The sequence below is a fragment of the Pelophylax lessonae genome (assembly GCF_965119305.1).
Source record: "Pelophylax lessonae genome assembly, chromosome: 9".
NCBI classification, from domain to species: Eukaryota; Metazoa; Chordata; class Amphibia; order Anura; family Ranidae; genus Pelophylax; species Pelophylax lessonae.
The window spans coordinates 247,901,154-247,920,632 of NC_138776.1; the positions used below are offsets into that span (position 1 = coordinate 247,901,154).

General features: G+C 44.8%; 2 protein-coding genes across 2 annotated transcripts in view; one reads left to right on the forward strand and one right to left on the reverse strand.

The window, feature by feature from the left end:
* LOC309564357 (uncharacterized protein) overlaps nucleotides 1–19,479 on the reverse strand; it is a 1,447,080-nt gene that overhangs the window by 936,326 nt on the left and 491,275 nt on the right. The window lies entirely within an intron of this gene.
* The window catches only part of LOC309562703 (uncharacterized protein), a 42,045-nt gene continuing 39,032 nt past the window's right edge, over nucleotides 16,467–19,479 (forward strand). Inside the window, exons 1-2 of the mRNA XM_082266988.1 lie at nucleotides 16,467–16,597; nucleotides 17,918–18,015. Of these exons, the coding sequence (XP_082123114.1) occupies nucleotides 16,570–16,597; nucleotides 17,918–18,015 (126 nt within the window). The 5' untranslated portion in view covers nucleotides 16,467–16,569. The remainder of the gene's footprint in view (nucleotides 16,598–17,917; nucleotides 18,016–19,479) is intronic.

Sequence of the window (19,479 nt, forward strand, 5' to 3'; positions counted from 1 at the left end):
TTTGAGCTGATCCTAGAGCAGAAAAACTCCCCAAAAACTCCCCAAAAACGCCTACATGTGAACTTAGCTTTAACCACTTTAAGCCCCGGAAGATTTTACCCCCATTCCGACCAGGGGGTATTTTGCGATTCGGCACTGCGTGACTTTAACGGACAATTGCGCGGTCGTGCGATGCTGTACCCAAACAAATTTGGCGACCTTTTTTTTCCCACAATCAGAGCTTTCTTTTGGTGGTATTTGATCACCTGTGCGATTTTTTGATCATGCGCTATAAACAAAAAAAGAGCGTCAATTTTGCAAAAATAACAATATTTTTCACATTTTTTTTTTATGAAATTCCCCCCCCCCCAAAAAAATGTAAAAATCAAAATTTTTTAACATTTTTTTTTTTTTTTTTAAATGTTTGGTAAAAAAAAAAAAAAAAAAAAAAAAAAAAAAAAAAATCGCAAAAAGCGTATTTTGATTGGTTTGCGCAAAAGTTATTGCATTTACTAAGGGAAAGATTTTTGTCATTTTTGTTGTTTTTTTTTTAACGCGTAATGGCGGCGATCTGCGATTTTTTTTTGCGGGACTGCGACATTGGGGCGGACAGATCGGACCCTTGACTGACACTTTTGGGGTTACCAGTGACATTACTGCAGTAATCAGTGCTATACATATGCACTGTTACTGTAAAATTACACTGGCAGGGAAGGGGTTAGCTTTATTGGAGAAGGAGGGGTTAAGTGTGTCCTAGGGGCGTGATTCTAACTGTGATTGGCTGTGGCTTGAGCTGTATGAACAGTGATCAACAGTCCTACATAGTAGAACCGTATGATCACCATTCATACACAGGGGAGAATGACAGGCGGCTTTGTTTACATTAGCCGCCTGCCTTTCTCCCGGTGTAACGGACGATTGCGAGTGACCGGCGGACATAGGGGGCGGCGGTCACACGCGCGGGGGGGGGGGGGGGTCCGTGGCGGCGCGCGCTCGCTCCCAAGACCCTCACAGGCTAGCGACGTCGCTTTGCCTGTGAGGGGCTGACTGCCGATGTAAATCGTCGTGCGGCGGTCGGCAAGCGGTTAAAAAAGTACATAAAAAAAAAAAAGAGAGTCAACACACAGTCAAAAGCAACAGCAAAAATGGGGGGGGGGGGGATCAACAGACAATAAAAGAAAAATAAACACTTGCTCCCCCCCAATCCCAGTCTGCCCACCCAGTACACCAAGCAGCCTTAGTATCAGGAATATACAGAATGTATGGAGACCCTACTTGACTCCAAACCAGCAGTGAATAACGTAACTCGTTGAGTTTCTTTATTTATAATAATAATATTATATATTATTATTATATAATAATTATAATAATTAATTATAAATAATTATATATTATTTCTTATGGGGAAATTCGCTTTTATATAAGAGTGCTTTGTATTACAAGCATGTTTCCGGAACGAATTACGCTTCGCAATCCAAGGTTTTACTGTACTCTTCTCTCCTTTACAAGAAATGAAAGCCTCCTCTTACCCGGTGATGTGAGGCCCGGCTGGCTCGCCATAATTGACGTCCCACTCCAAACTTGAAATAAAGGCTGGAAATCCGGGTTTCTGTACAAATAGGTTTGTTTTTTTTTCCGTATTCCAGGTTTGTTCATTAAATAACTTCTGCAGTACAAAGTTCACAGTCAAATAAAAATGAAAACAAATAGAAAAAAATATAAAATAGCAGGACAGAGTATTGTAGAATAGTATCACACCTGGGTCTGGCTGTCTTTAATGATCTTGGGAGAAGATAAAAAACAATGCTAGACAAGCAGCTAGCTGCATTCTCACATCCACACCTTCAGATGTAAACATGGCCCTTTGGGTAACCCCATATAAAGTGCTTGGACATCCTTCTCTCTACCTCCTCTCATAACAGGAACCATTATTACCTCTTCCCCTCTGGTCACTCCTATCCAGGAAGTTTCTTCGAATTTTAAGAGCTACTCTTTTTTTTTTTCCTCTTGGGCTACGATAAAATGGCCGCCTTCCATCCAACCCCCCTCTGTCTAACTCTCTTTATTTACATTATTAAGAAATAACTAGCATATGTAACTTAATATAGCTAATAATAATAGGACAGACATGGTCCGCTTTTAAAATTCAGAATATTTTTTTCAAATCTGTCCATAACAACGCTGAGAAAATGGCCGCCGCTCGTCTGCAGGGAAAAGTCTTTGGTAGGAGTGTTACTCCTCTAGCGGCTGGTGGGCGTGAAGCCGACTAGTAGGCGTGGTTTCTGTGTCAAAGTCTTTTGTTCATCTCCTCGGGCCACCCTGTGACGGGTTGCTATGGTAACGCGCGCGCGCAGTGGGAGGAAAGGGGGAGCAGGGGAGGTGCGCCGCCATTTTCTTGCAGCTCAGTCAGGAAACCAGGAAAATTAGCAGAGTTCTTCTCTTGTTTTCTAGTTGCTGATAGAGGTGTGAGGCTGTGCAGAGGAGTGCTGTGTGCACTGAGGAGGAGGTAATATTGTCTTCTTATTATGACAGGAGGGGGTCCCAGCTAAGGTTGTCACCTCATCCCTTTAAACCTGGACACTCATTAATTACACAGATTCTGGGGCTGATTAAGGTGCTAATTACACTCACTTGGTGCCTTTTCTGTATTATATCAGCCTCAGATCCTGTGTGATTACTGTGTGTCCTGGATTAAAGGGATGAGGCGGTTCCAGCACTTTCTGTGAGACGGGGGAGGGGAGGTCATGTCACCTCAACAAATCATTTTTCTGCTTCTCTATTAATGTGAAGGTTGGATGTTCATTGGTGAAATTTACCTTTTGCATTCTCCTGCAATACGTCTGGACAAATCGTCGTCTTCCTGCGAAGAGGGGTTAGGTTTAGGGGTTAATGTTAGGGTTTGGTTTAGGGTTATGGTTTGGTTTAGGGGTTAATGTTAGAGTTAGGGTTTGGTTTAGGGGTTAGAGTTAGGGTTTAGGGTTTGGTTTAGGGGTTAGGGTTAGGGTTTAGGGTTTGGTTTAGGGGTTAGGGTTTGGTTTAGGGTTTGGTTATGGTTAGGGTTTGGTTTAGGCGTTAAAATTAGGGTTTGGGCTTGGTTAGGGTTTGGTTTAGGGTTAGGGTTTGGTTTAGGGGTTAGGGTTTGGTTTAGGCATTAATGTTAGGGTTAGGGTGTGGTTTAGGGGTTAGAGTTAGGGTTTGGTTTAGGCGTTAAGGTTAGGGTTTGGTTTAGGGGTAGGGTTTGGTTATGGTTAGGTTTTGGTTTAGGGGTTAAGGTTAGGGTTTAGGGTTTGGTATAGGCGTTAAGGTTAGGGTTTGGGTTTGGCTAGGGTTAGGGTTTGGTTTAGGGGTTAGGGTTTGGTTTAAGCATTAATGTTAGGGTTAGGGTGTGGTTTAGGGGTTAGAGTTAGGGTTTGGTTTAGGCGTTAATGTTAGGGTTTGGTATAGGGGTTAGGGTTTGGTTTAGGGTTATGGTTTGGTTTAGGGGTTAGGGTTTGGTTTAGGCGTTAATGTTAGAGTTAGGGTTTGGTTTGGTTTAGGGGTTAGAGTTAGGGTTTAGGGTTTGGTTTAGGCGTTAAGGTTAGGGTTATGGTTTGGTTTAGGGGTTAGAGTTAGGGTTTGGTTTAGGGGTTAGAGTTAGGGTTTGGTTTAGGCATTAAGGTTAGGGTTTGGTTTAGGGGTTAGAGTTAGGGTTTGGTTTAGGCGTTAAGGTTAGGGTTTGGTTTAGGGTTTGGGCTTGGTTAGGGTTTGGTTTAGGGTTAGGGTTTGGTTTAGGGGTTAGGGTTTGGTTTAGGCATTAATGTTAGGGTTAGGGTGTGGTTTAGGGGTTAGAGTTAGGGTTTGGTTTAGGCGTTAGGGTTAGGGTTTGGTTAGGGTTTGGTTTAGGCGTTAGGGTTAGGGTTTGGTTTAGGCGTTAGGGGTAGGGTTTGGTTTAGGGTTTGGTTATGGTTAGGTTTTGGTTTAGGGGTTAAGGTTAGGGTTTAGGGTTTGGTATAGGCGTTAAGGTTAGGGTTTGGGTTTGGCTAGGGTTAGGGTTTGGTTTAGGGTTTGGTTTAGGGGTTAGGGTTTGGTTTAGGCATTAATGTTAGGGTTAGGGTGTGGTTTAGGGGTTAGAGTTAGGGTTTGGGTTAGGGTTTGGTTATGGTTCAAAACAGTAACTCACCCTAGCTCCACCGCACTGTGGGAAGATAAAGAGCTAAGTGTCGGTGCTCAGGCTGAACGTCCAAACCAAATGTTATGTAAATAAAGCCGGCACACGAAAAGTCTTCTTCCAAGTAAAATACTTTATTCCAACATGGATAGCGGTGACAACATGACAAATGCTGATGCGTTTCGGCTTTACGCCTTCTACGCATGCTATGAGGAAGGCGAAAAAGCCGAAAGGTGTCAGCATTTGTCATGTTGTCACCGCTATCCATGTTGGAATAAAGTATTTTACTTGGAAGAAGACTTTTCGTGTGCCGGCTTTATTCACATAACATTTGGTTATGGTTAAGGTTTGGTTTAGGGGTTAGAGTTAGGCGTTAATGTTAGGGTTAGGGTTTGGTTACGGTTAGGGTTTGGTTTTTGGGTTAGGCTTAGGGTTTGGTTTAAAGGTTAGAGTAAGGGTTTATGGTTTGGTTTAGGCGTTAAGGTTAGAGTTGGGGTTAGAGTTAGGGTTTGGTTTAGGCGTTAGGGTTTGGTCATGGTTAGGGTTTGGTTTAGGGGTTAGAGTTAGGGTTTGGTTTAGGCGTTAATGTTAGGGTTAGGGTTTGGTTTAGGGGTTAGGGTTTGGTTTTTGGGTTAGGCTTAGGGTTTGGTTTAAAGGTTAGAGTTAGGGTTTATGGTTTGGTTTAGGCGTTAAGGTTAGAGTTGGGGTTAGAGTTAGGGTTTGGGTTAGGGGTTATAACGAGTTAGGGTTAGGGTTTTGCTGGTACAGACACAGAAGAGAGTGTGGACTTGGGACATGGGTTATGGACCAACCCCAAAGGTCAGGAGGTGTGATCTCAGAGGTCAAAGGTCAGGAGGTGTGGCTGACCTCCACCATAGGCGTGGACACAGCTGAAAAAAGACACTTGCTTAACTCGCCCTGCACCTTCACCTAGTGTTGGACACAGGAGTAAGCGTGGGCACAGGAGGTGGCGTCTCATCGGAAAGCTGGTCCTCGACCAAACAAAAAGTCGGTGATGTTTTTCCCAGGCAATGGGCATTACCGAATAGTAGGATCCCACCCACTTGCGGTGCCTTTTGTCCCAGCTTCTGGTATAAACAGGAATGTGCGGGTTAACTAAGCATTCGTGTTTAGGGCAGAGTGTTGGAGAGCCTCGCACATACAGCTTTTTGTCGTGAAACGGTTTTGGGAAGAGGGTTGCGTTCATGCAGCTTTTCCTGATGCTGTGGTCTAATGGTTATCACTTAGGGTTGCCACCTCATCCCTTTAAACCAGGACACACAATAATTACACACGCCCCCAGGGTCGCTCCCGTGGATCACTGTACAGGTTTTCGCGCAGCCGAGCCATACGAGCGGTCAGCAAGTGGTTAAACCAGGACACATTAATTACACAGGTTCTGTGGCTGATTAAGGTGGTAATTAAACTCACCTGGTGCCTTATCTGTATTATATCAGCCTCAGAACCTGTGTAATTCATATGTGTCCTGGTTTAAAGGGATGAGGTGGCAACCCTATGACCATTACAGATGGGCTTGGGCGTGTTTGAGTTCCCACATGCCCGATCCTGCCAGGAAGCCGACACTGCACTCTGTAATCTCAGGCAGTGAGACGTTTCCGGATCTGCATCGGCACACATCAGGAAATGTCTCAGTGCCTGTGATTAGCGGACCCGGCTCTTTGCTGGCCTTTGGGTCCAGAAACTGGCATCTTAAATGTGGGTAGCTGACTGTGACTCCTTGCGGCTTAACAGCTGGGTGCGCTCCGTAAAATTATCCCGCAGTCTCCTGGGACCTGTGACATGTCCCAAGAGGCTGTGGGGGGAAGGAGGCGGAGGCTAAAATTCCGCTCAGGTCACCGCAGTGATCTGCCTGGAAGTGGGAACGGGTACCTGTTAAATTTTAGGTACCCCTACCCCCCCCCCCAAAAAAAAAAAAAACATTCCAAATATTTGTGAGGAGGGGAGGGGGAAAAGCAGAATTTCCCCTTTTGGGTGATGTCCTGCTTTAAGAAGCATTAAGGGAATCTATCAGAGGGGCTCAAGAGGAGAGGACAACCACTCCAACAAAATCATGTTATGGTCCCATGCAGAAAAAATAAGTGCTCAGGAGCAACAATCGAGAGATGCCCTGAACAAAGATTTGATCAAGGAATGAGATGTAGACAATAGACATGTACCATTCGTTACCTTACGGATCTAAATTCAGGCGAAATTTTACTTATTTGGATGTATTCAATTCTCTGAATCACAATAGTAAGACATTTTGACTAATCCAAAATAAATTATAATGAAAACAAATTAATTTGTTTGCGACTCCATAGGGTTTTGCAAGTTCAATAATATGTGTCACAGTTATCGTATCGTTATGTTTGGCCAAAGTCGCATCTAACATTGAAGTCACAAGCAAGTTGCAATTCAATGTCATAATGGAAACATAAGGAATGAATCCCAATCTTCCAAAATAACTTCCAAAAATATGAATCGATTGGGAACAAGGACTATACAAAATTAATTCTGAAACTGAACAAATATGATGAATCGAAATGATTGAACCTGAGACGAAATTAAACAAATTGTTTTCTCATGCACATTTCTAATGAGATGCAATGGGCCTCTGAAAAAGTGCAGCTGATGCGGAGATCTGTCCCTTGATGGTGCTCAAGGCCAAGGACATCTCTAGACCCATCTCTTGAGAAGGGTTGTGGGGCATACTCTAGGCTACATTCTAGGGTGGATTTTTTGTGCTTAACACCTTGTGAAATAAGCCTTCCATGTACGACAGTAAGCCCTCCTGAAGGTTGACCCTGGTATCTGACGCTCCTCTTTCTCTCATACCCTGGGTCTCAACAGTAATTTGGCCAAAGCCAGCGAATGTAAAGCAGGATGGAATAGCAGACCTTGAGACAAATCCGGGGGATCATGAAGAGCCCACAGCTTGTTTTTCAAAAGATCCACAATATCTGCATACCACATTCTTTTGAGGAGTCACCAATGTGTCCTAATATTCCTGGCATTGGGATGGAACCAAAGCCACCTTCTAAAGGCTTGGGACCCAGCCAAACCTCTCCAGGATCTCCACTATCATCTATACGCTGCACATCAGTCGCCGATGTGATTGTCCTTGAAGAAGCAAGTTGTCCATGTATCTCAGGATGGGGATCCAGCAGTCTCCCAAGAATTGGCTTCAACACCTTGGTGGACACCATGGAAGCCTTGGACAGACCGTAGGGCAACAGCACAAATTGTTAGTGGCGAGCCTCCACTGCACAATTCAGAAATCATTGATGAGGCAGGAAAAACAAGATGTGATAGTCGGCATCCCTGATGTCCACTTACGGCCCATGGCTTGTCTACCAAAAGATTCACAATGTCTGCATACCACATTCTTCTGAGGAATCACCAATGTGGCCAGAGGATCCCTGGTGCAGGACACAAACCCGTCCAGCTTGTTGAATTTGGATGCCAAGAGATCCATCTCTGACATCCCCCCCCCCCAAAACAAACAAATCTCAGAAAATACCTCCAGGTAAAGGGTCCATTCCCCTGGGTTCAACCATTGATGACTAAGAAAATCCACTTTCAAATTTTCCACGCTGGAAAATTACTTCTTGTTTCTTCTTGTTGATTGATTGTTGTGGCATGTCCGACGTTCAACGTTCCATGCCGTTGATTGGCCATTTCCACGTTATCTGAACTGCACGGTTCTCCAGTCGAAAAGGCTGGCATCCTCTGTCAGGACTTCCACTGCAATAGAAGAAAGCATTTTCTTGTCTCCAGCATCTGCATGGATCACCAGTATTTGGGCGATGCTCTGATCTTTTGGTTCATGTGCATTGGCCGATCCAAGCACTCCAAACACTTGTTCCATACCACCCAGGATTTTGTGCCGCAGAGCACTGGAGTAAAACTGTTTATAGGGGATCTCTTCAAAGGTGGCTACCTCCCAACACCCCAATGCAAGTCCGTATCGAGGGACTCTTCAGCATCCTGAGAGATTCCACCTGGGCTCGAAGAGACAGAAGTTTTTTGCTTGCAGAAGAAATATCTGTGCCTGAGATTTATCCAGTACAAACCCCAAATATTCCTGGCATTGTTATTGAATCAAAGCCACTTTCTAACAGTTTGGAACCAGCTGAACCTCTCCTGGACCTCCACCGTCATCTGTACGCTGCACATCTGTCGCCAACATGATTGCCCTTGAAGAAGCAAGTTGCCCACATTTTCCACAATAGGGGATCTCACGGGCTCTCAACAACCCCAGGACCGGCCCCAACAATTTGCTGGACACACTCAAAGCATAGGACAGACAGTAGCACAACCGCACAAATTGTTAGTGGCGATCATTCACTGCAAAAAGCAGAAATCATTGTGGAGGCTCGAAAAACGGAATGTGATCGTATGCATCCCTGATGTCCACTTAAAGCAGAAAGTTCCCTTGATAACGTGAAGCAATCACTGACGGGGAAGGACTCCATCCTGAATTTTGTACTTTTCGGGAAATTTTGAGGTGGAGAATAAGCCAGTCATCTCCATTTGGTTTTGGAACCATAAACAGGTTGGAAAGGTCAAATAAATAAAATTGGCCCCAAAGCTCTACCTGCAAAAGAAAAGCGTAAATCCCTACCCTTCCACTTCCCTCTGTTTGAAATACTGCTGTTAAAGTTAATTCTTTCCCTCAAGTTGGCTGAGATTCCAATTCCTCTGGGAGTGTAAAGGCCCGTACACACGAGTCGAAATTCGGCCGGGAAGTTTCGTCCGACGACCGATCTGTCGATTTTCGGCTTGTTAGTATGATGCTTCCGACAACCGACTCCGACTTTTCGGCCAAAAAAATCCTGGTGTGCAGGCTATAAAATTTTTGTCCACCGTCAAAACACGTCCGATTTTCGTCTCATTATTACAGATTTCGATGGGGAAAAATCTTATGAGCAAGACTAGGCATGCTCAGAGATGAAAGAACACATAGAAAGCAATCCAACACATGACATCACTTCTGAAGTAGAATTCTGTCGTGTGGGAAAAATTGTGTGCAGTCTAGAGCACATTCCAACCAACACACACCACTCTGGACAAAAGATGGACGACCGGTCGGCGGAAATTCGTTGCGTGTGTACGAGGCTTTAATCTTCCTTGTCTCTGGCTGTGTTCAGTGTTTGCTCCTGTGGACCTCCAATGTTCTGGAAGAGATAGTTATTACTGGAACAGGTGTCCCATCCAAAGATTTCCCCTCGCCCCCTGTTCCACTTACAGTTTAGCTGTAACAGTTTTTATTTCCCATAACTTTTAGTTCCCTTGACAATGGTCACCAGGGCGCATAGAGAGGGTGAAGCTTTCCAGCTGGTACACAGGTAATTAAAACCTGGGCGGGGTCCTCACATTTCCCTACTCTATCCAAAACTAGAGATGGAGGGCCAGCGATGAATTTGAATGCATTTTTAGAGGCAAGTTAGACAAATAGTTTGGAGGGGAAGTGTGGTAGAACATTTAACGGACCATGGAAGAAGAAAAAAAAACAGTGGGAAACAAAGTGGTTGTAAACCCTTCCACATACCCAGTGAAGTGACTGGCCTCAGGTGATACACAGAGACGAAACAAATCCTCCCGCATAAGTTGTACCTCTTTATCTGCAGTCTTCTTGTCTCTACATCTGTTCAAAATCCAGAATTTATAAAGCTTGTATGAGCTGTCAGAAAAAAAATGGGGCAGAGAGCTTAATTTACACTCTGCAGGGCTCAGTGAAGAGAGCTGATTGGAGGGAAGAGACACACACACCCCTCCACACGGAAACAGAGCAGAGTATATCAAGCTGCTGGAGGTCCCTTCTCCCTGTCACCATTTTTCTCTTGGTGTCAGGAAAACTTGTCAGAAATTATTCATGCTGATAGCAAGGGAAAGGAGACAGCAGACAGAAATGACACTTAAGCCCCGTACACACGTACCGATTGTCGGCCGAACGATCGGCCATCTTTTGTCCAGTGTTGTTTGTTGGTTGAAATGTGCTCTACACTTGCACTGGACTTTTGTTGGCCGACAGAAACCAACTTCAGTGATGTCATGTGTTTTTTCTTCTCTGAGCATGCCCAGTCTTGCTCATGTGACTGTTGTCGGCCAAAATCTGTACTGACTGACGAACAATCGGCCGTTCTGGTGACGGCCAACAAAAATTTTATAGCATGCACACCAGATTTTGTTCGGCCGAAAAGTCGCAGTCGGTTGTCGGAAGCATCATACTAACAAGCCGACAATCGGCCGATCGGACGTTGGCCGAATATTTACGGGCGACAATCGGTACGTGTGTACGGGGCGTTAGTGCTCTGGATTGAAACAAGTACACACTATAGAAGGATATGCTTTGTTCATATTTCATGTCTGAGGTTTACAACCACTTTGAGTCACAATTTGCAGGTCTGGCCCCCAAGTGACCGTTATTATTTTTCTTGGCTTTGAGATTTCAACTCTACTACCAATGTGGCTCAGGTGACATAATGTGTGACATAGTCAGTCCCTATACCAGGGTTTCTCAACTAGGGTCCCTCCTGAGGTCGCTTAAACAATGGGCAATTTCTGCCTCCCTGATAAGTTCCTAATGACACCATTGTTCCTTTTAGCTATCTGTAAGGGGGAATTCTTCCCCAATATGACAAGAGTAAGGAGTAGTGATCGACCGATATCGGTTTTTCGTTGCCGATACCGATATTTTGGCCATTGTATATCGGTGTCGGCTGATATTGGCTGATATTTTCATACATTTAAACATTTTTTTTATTTTTATCACTTGACAGGTACTCTTGTGGAGGGATCTGGGGGTCTAAAAGACCCCCAAACCCCTCCTCTGCACTTAAAAGCATTCAAAACGCCATTACATCACTTCCGGGTTTTTACATGGAGACCCGATCAGAGCTGAATGTGGCTTTGATCGGGTCTTTGGTAGCCGTGCAGGTTGGTTGCCCGGGACTCTCGTGGGATGGGAGACCCGGGTGAGTCACGGAAGGCGGCAGGAGGGGCACGGACGTCCCCTCCCGCTTCTTGTAATGACAGCCGAGTGGCTTCTCAGCCGCATCAGTTGTCATTACAAGACAGCCGACCGTCGGCTATGAACGCCGGTAACGGGGTGATGCCTCTAGCTGCAGGCATCACTCCGGTACAACACTTTCCCGAAATATCGGTCACCTTGGTGGCCGATTCCGATATATTGGGCAAAGTGCATATCGGCCCTCGATATATCGGCTTTGCCAATAATCGGTCGATCCCTAGTTAGGAGCATTCTTCCCTTTGACTGTCACACTAATGTGTCATGAGTTGTAGATTTTTAATTTTTAGCAGGGGTTCTTAGAGACCAGAAATTTGTTTCAAGGGTTCCTCTGTGTTGAAAAGGTTGAGAAAGGCTGCCCTATACAGTAATCTAGGCTGAGCTAAGAGTTCATGTGAACTAAAGTTGGTTGCATGCATTGCAATCAAATTTTCTTGACTTATTTATTTGTGTTCTATGTTGTATATATTTTGTTTATTCAAGTCAGCGCCTTCCTTGGCCTATGGTTTTCAGTATGCCAGGCTTGTCAGCAAGCCCTCCTCTGTTTTCCTCTTAGGCTGCATTCACATGTCAGCGTATGGATCGCGGGCAGAATCGGAAATCATTGCAAATCGCGGGACGCCTGTGCGTTGCCCGTGATTTGCAATAGCACCCCAAACGCTGAGCGATGTTGCCGCGATTTCCACCTGACGAATCGCGGTAACATCGCGCAAAAAAAATCGCGGGACGCAATACGCTCCAAAGAAGCTCTTGTACTTTTTTGGGCGTAATGCGTCCCGCGATTTTTTTTTGCGCGATGTTACCGCAATTCGGCAGCATCGCTCAGTGTTTGGGGTGCTATTGCAAATCACGGGCAACGCACAGGCGTCCCGCGATTTGCAATGATCTTCAGGTCACGGGCGGAATCGCAGCGATTCTGCCCGCGATCCATACACCGACATGTGAATGCAGCCTTATAGTCGTTTTGATTATACCATCTATCTACTGTACCCTATGCCATAATATTCTCCTTTTCTCTTTTATAGACGGTAACCTGTCGGAGAACGTGGAGCACGTGGAGCGTGAAAGAACGTGGAAATGGAGAACGTGAAGCTATAAGCTGGATCTTCTAGCACCACCCTGGACAAGTAGGTTATGAGAAGTGATGAGAGTAAATACATATTGGAAAATACCCAAACCTTGTGCTGTACTTTTGTACCCTTTTGAGGTGCAAAATCTGGTGCAGCATTGCATATAAACCAATCAGATGCCAGGTGTTTTAGTCAAAGCTTAACCACTTGCCTTCTGGGCACATTTACCCCCTTTCTGCCCAGGCCAATTTTAAGCTTTCAGCGCTGTCACATTTTGAATGACAATCGCGCGGTCATGCAGCGCTGTACCCCAATGAAATTTTTATCATTTTTTTCCACACAAATAGAGCTTTCTTTTGGTTGTATTTAATCATTGCTGGGTTTTTTATTTTTTGCTAAAGGAAAAAAAAAAGACCGAAAACTTTGAAACAAAAAAGTTTTTTCTTAGGCTCCATGTACACGGGACGTTGTTAAAAGTCCCTTTGAATGCTGGAATTTTTAGGACGTTTGAAACGTCCGTTCGGTCGCGTTTGTACCCGCGTTTAGCGGGCGTTTAGCGGCGTTTGCGGGCGTTTGTGTTTAGAAGCGTTCCTAGAGGTAAAAAAAATGATTCCCCTTTAAAATGGAAAAACGCGAACGCTAAACGCGGGTCATCGCGCTCAGACGCGTTCGGGCGCGTTTGTGCGTTTGAAATGCCGGGAAACACACGTTCGAACGCAAATAATTGCGTTCTAAAAACAGTCCCTGAACGCAACTGCCTGCAAATGACTGTAAACGACCTGGTGTACATGGACAGATAAGATAAGATGTAGATGGGTTCAGGGGCTTCTGAAAAAAACGCCCAACTGCTCCTAAACGGGCATTTCCAGCGTCTCGTGTACATGGAGCCTTAGTTTCTGTCAGTAAATTTTGTAAATAAGTCATTTTTTTCCTTCACTGATGTGTGCTGATGATGGGGCACCAATATGCCACACTGATGGGCACTGATAGGCAGCACTGACTGACATCACTAATGGGCACTAATTGGTGTCACTGATGGGCACTGAAAGGCAGCATTGACTGGCATCACTAATGGGCACTAATTGGTGTCACTGATGGGCACTGAAAGGAGGCACTGACTGGCATCACTAATGGGCACTAATTGGTGTCACTGATGGGCACTGAAAGGAGGCACTGACTGGCATCACTAATGGGCACTAATTGGTGTCACTGATGGGCACTGAAAGGCAGCACTGACTGGCATCACTAATGGGCACTAATTGGTGTCACTGATGGGCACTGAAAGGAGGCACTGACTGGCATCACTAATGGGCACTAATTGGTGTCACTGATGGGCACTGAAAAGCAGCACTGACTGGCATCACTGACTGGCATCACTAATGGGCACTAATTGGTGTCACTGATGGGCACTGAAAGGCAGCACTGACTGGCATCACTAATGGGCACTAATTGGTGTCACTGATGGGCACTGAAAGGCAGCACTGACTGGCATCACTTATGGGCACTAATTGGTGTCACTGATGGGCACTGAAAAGCAGCACTGACTGGCATCACTAATGGGCACTAATTGGTGTCACTGATGGGCACTAATTGGTGTCACTGATGGGCACTGAAAGGCAGCACTGACTGGCATCACTAATGGGCACTAATTGGTGTCACTGATGGGCATTGATTGGTGTCACTGATGGGCACTGCTGGGGCTGTACTGTAATCATAGCCCTGATTACCTGTACAGGTCTCTTCTGCAAGGAGATGCCGCTGATCAGTTCTCCTCGCCGTACACTATAGAGAATAGCCGATAAATGGCACTTCCTTGTTTACATGTGACTAGCTGTGATTGGACACAGCCGATCACATGGGTAAAAATCCACGTCATCCTCTATTTACCAAGATCGGGTGTCCTAGAAACACGGTGCAGCCGCAAACGGCGCTATGCGCACTGGTTCTTGGGCGCCGTCATATGACGTCGTCCCAGAACAAGAGTGCACCCCACCCACCGTCATTTTACTATTATACGGTGGGCAGAAAGTGGTTAAAGTGTTACTAAACCCAGGACCGTGCATTCACTATATTTGGTCTCCCACAAACACAGAACATGGAAATGCAATCATTTTAGTAAATATAAACAAAATAACTTTTCTCAGCAGTATATAGCAATCTTGTGACTTCTAACAGTGTCTGGTTAAAGCTTGTAGGAGGAGTTTTCACACTGCACTGGCTGTCCTATCAGGATCCAGGACCCCTGACCCTCTGTCTGGACAGTGCTGATTGGCTCTGTGCTGATCACATGCACTCTCCCAAGAGAAAAAAACAGCATGTGCAGCCTGACTCAGGTAACTCTGTCTTATCCGGACATGTTTTGGAGTCAGTGGAAGAAGTGGAGGATCTGTGCATACAGGATCAAACAGCCTTTATACTCAATGCAGAGGATTAACCCCTCAGGTTCCACAGTGAGTATAACAAGCATGATTTACTGCATACCCAGACTTGTTTTACTGTTGTGGGTTTAGTAGCACTTTAATTGAACAAGGTGACGTTAGAAGTGGATTGGCTACCTTACCCTACAGCTGCACCAGATATTGCACTCTCTAGTTTTAGTAAATCAACTCCTATAGGTCAAAAGTATGTGGACAGCTTTTCCAATGATGAGTTCAGGTTTTTCCAAAGAGAGGGAAATCTCAGCCAGTTCAGCAGGGACCTGCTGAGATTCGAACCATTTATGGCCAGGGTGATTGTACTCAAGTTGATCCATAGATCGATTTGGGTACAAATAGATCGATTTGGGTACAAATAGCATGTCAAAATTTTACCATTGATTATTGCCATAAGCTTTAGCCACTGCGTTCTCCCTGCAGAGACAGCTTCCCGTACCCCCCCGCGCTGGGAGGACACAACAGCTGTGCAGGAGAGATTACCGCATCAACACTGGAGGAATCAAGCAACTTTCTTTCCTGAAACCCATGGTTTTGGGGGGGGGGGGGGTTGGGGTAGTAGTACACTCCTAAACCCTGCACTCTGTATGTAGCGCACCCCTAAACCATGACTCTATACATAGCGCACCTCTGAACCCTGCACTCTGTGCATAACACAATCTTGCGCTCTGTACATAGCGCACCCCTAAACTGCACTCTGAATAGGGCATCACTGGAACTGCACTCTGTACATAGCGGGCTCCTGAACTCTGTACATAATGCACCCCTAAAACCTGTACTCTGTACGTAGCGCACCCCTAAACCCTGCACTCTGAATAGGGCATCACTGGAACTGCACTCTTTACCTAGCGCACTCCTGAGCCCTGCACTCTGTGCATAGGACAATTCTGCACTCTGTACATAATGTTCCCCTAAACCCTGCACTCTGTACATAGCACACCCCTGAACCCTGCACTCTGTGCATAACACAATCCTACACTCTGTACATAACGCACTCCTGAACTCTGCACTTTATACGTAGTGCACCCCTGAACTGTGCACTCTGAATAAGGCATCACTGGAACTGCACTCTGTACGTAGTTCAGCTCTAAACCCTGCACTCTGTATATAGCGTACCCCCCCCTCCAACCCTGTACTCTTTGCCTAACACAATCCTGCACTCTGTACATAATGCACCCCTAAACCCTGCACTCTATACATAGCACCCCCCCCAACCCTGGACTCTATGCCTAACACAATCCTGCACTCTGTACATAATGCACCCCTAAACCCTGCACTCTATACATACCACCCCCCCCCCAACCCTGGACTCTATGCCTAACACAATCCTGCACTCTGTACATAATGCACCCCTAAACCCTGCACTCTGTATGTAGGGCACTCCTAAATCCTGCACTCTGTACATGGCGCACCCCTGAACCCTGCACTCTGTGCATAACACAATCCTGCACTCTGTACATAATGCACTCCTGAATCCTGCACTCTATATGTAGCGCACCCCAGATACAGCCAAGCCTTTGAGGAAAACCATACTGCTGATGCGGCCTGCAATGAAATTGAGTTTGACACCCCTGGCCTAAATTCTTATAGTTGTTACACTGTATTTCTGAATCAAGCTGTACAGGAGGTTCAGTCTACACAGCAGCAGGAGGGGAAGAGGGAGATGACATACAAATGCACACCCTGTGTACTTTGGTAAAGTTTCTCAGGGGGTACTGCTCCCCAAAGAAAGCATGTTTTTGTTGAATTCCATGTGTGTCCTTTAATGGATGTTTGATTTAAATATTTAATTTGATCCTGTGTATTATGTTTTTGCAGGTTGCTGCGCAGATGCCCTTATATTTTCCGCCTATGTGCTCAAACACCCAGAGAAGTTGGTGTATATGGTAGGAGAGTTTGTAAAAGGACGTCATGATGGAGAATGGCCCACCTCTCACAGGTAAGAGGAGACTTTCATTTCTTGTAAAGGAGAGAAGAGTATTGAGGATCCATCTAGATACACACATCCTCTGATATAAAGACATAGAAACATCGCACTGCATAACAGCAAGGACTCATACCCCACTCCATTCATCTGCTGGTCAGGAGATTCTTGTCATTGCATAATGACATCAGCCATCCTCCCCATCCTTTTGTTTACATTCTAATGTTGGCCAAGGAATTTCCCTACCAGCAGCTGAATAGAGGCACAGATAGATCATTGGTTGCTAGGACACTGCTGACCGCTGGCTTCATAGCAACCAAGGAGCCATGTGCAGGAAGATTCCCCACTTGGAGCACTGGCGTCTCTCTGTACGCCAACATGGAGTTGGTCCTAATTGCTTTTTCATTTGTCTCAATCATAGTGACAGGTTCTTAAAGTGGTGTGTGACGGGAGTCACTTTGGTTGGGGCGGCCCGTGGAACACAGTTTGGGAAATTCCTCTCTCAGCCCACTAGGCCCCTGTTATGTGTAAGTCACCCATTGTCTATTAGGGACACAGGGTGACCAAGGAAATGGACAGGTACTTAATGGACACTGAGAATATGGTTTAGATTACTTCAAATGGGACAGTAATATTTATCAACCATATAGCTCAAGAAATTATGAAGACTATTCCTGGCCTGTTTGATTCTGAACAAGTTTATTGAAAGAGCTGGCCACATTGGCCTCTGTTCCATGTCTTTCAATGCAAGAGACCGACAGTCTGTTATTGGTAGTCTCTTCCTATTGTCTGTGTATTAAGGTGTGATGTGTTTTCTGTTAAGCCTGTCTGTCCCAATGTTAATTGTTAACATGTTGTTTCTGTCCAGATGGCTAGATAATTAGTTCAGGTTAATTCTATTTCTGTACCCAATTTCATCTGCATATGATAATGTAATCAGGCACCTGACCTGGTGGGGTAATCTGATCAGGAGGGTAATGTCCATCGTGTAAATGTTCAGTGTAAGTTTTTCAAAAAACGTTCCAGTTCTCTACAAGCCAAGTTCCATCTAGTTTTGTATGGGGGCGGCTAGAATATCTGATACCTATGTTCAAGACTGGAGGAAGCCGTATACTGACGGAAGCCCTCAAAAACAGTGTGGGTGGCAGTTCTGTTACATGGTGGAAATAGGAACTACCTGAATGTGTCACACGCATCGGAACTAATAACAAAACTATCCCTAGGCTTTCCTGAATTAGTTGTGGGACATTTTAAAGGGACCCTTCCCCCAGCAAACTTAATAAATTACTTTATTGAATTCCCCCAATGTTTTCAGTCTGTGTGTGTTTCCTACAGATGGATCCAGCAACAGAAATACCTTAGAAAGATGTCCCCGTCCTCTGTATTCCCGGGACTCCACCCAGCAACATCACCAATTGCCACGCCATTTTCAGGTAGACGGGTAAAAGCTTTTTATCATAGTATTAAACGGTAAGGGCTCATTCATACACCATACATGCATGAAAACTGCGCAGATTTCACTTGCAGAGACATGAGTTTACATCAGTTTTCATGCGCATTGACATCAGTTTTCATGCTCATTGACATCGGTTTTCATGCGCAATGACATCGGTTTTCATGCGCATTGACATCAGTTTTCATGCGCATTGACATCGGTTTTCATACGCATTGACATCGGTTTTCATGCGCATTGACATCGGTTTTCATGCGCATTGACATCAGTTTTCATGCGCATTGACATCAGTTTTAATGCTCATTGACATCGGTTTTCATGCGCATTGACATCTGTTTTCATGCGCATTGACATCAGTTTTCATACGCATTGACATCGGTTTTCATGCGCGTTGACATCGGTTTTCATGCGCATTGACATCGGTTTTCATGCGCATTGACATCGGTTTTCATGCGCGTTGACATCGGATTTCATGCGCATTGACATCGGATTTCATGCGCATTGACATCGGATTTCATGCGCATTGACATCGGATTTCATGCGCATTGACATCGGATTTCATGCGCATTGACATCGGATTTCATGCGCATTGACATCTGATTTCATGCGCATTGACATCTGATTTCATGCGCATTGACATCGGATTTCATGCGCATTGACATCTGATTTCATGCGCATTGACATCTGATTTCATGCGCATTGACATCTGATTTCATGCGCATTGACATCAGTTTTCGTGCGTATCAGTTATCTGCCCTGTTTACAGCACTGTTGTCATGTCAATTTTTTCTGTGCAGAAAACTGCATACACGTTGCAGATTCCTGTGCAGAAAAAATACAGACAGTGTGGTGTGAACAGGGCATGTAGGGAACCATTGTTTTCTTTGAGCCCTTCAGAACAGGTACAGACATCTCTGTACCATGGTGTGAACAAGGCCTAAAACTTCTCTCATTTCAGTCTTTGTAGATGCAACAGAACCCTGTTTTTATTCATCTCAGATAATAAAAACATAGAAAAGTGACTTCAGAAAAAAAAAGAGTAGTCCATCGAGTATGCCATTTTGTTTTTTGGGTAGGGGGTTATTTTTTATCTATTTTTTATTTATGTATTTATTTTTGTTAACCACTTCTGGACCGGAAGGTTTTCCCCCTTTATTTTTTGTGATTCGGCACTGCGTTACTTTAACTGACAATTGTGAGGTCGTGCGAGGCTGTACTTAAATAAAATTGATGTCCTTTTTTCCCCACAAATAGAGCTTTCTTTTGGTGGTATTTGATCACCTGTGCGATTTTCATTTTTTGCGCTATAAACAAAAAAAGCGACAATTTTAACAAAAAACGAAATATTTTTTACTTTCTGCTATATAACATTCCCAATAAAAAAAAATGTCAAAATCTAATTGTTTCATCATTTATGCCAATATGTATTCTGTTACATACTTTT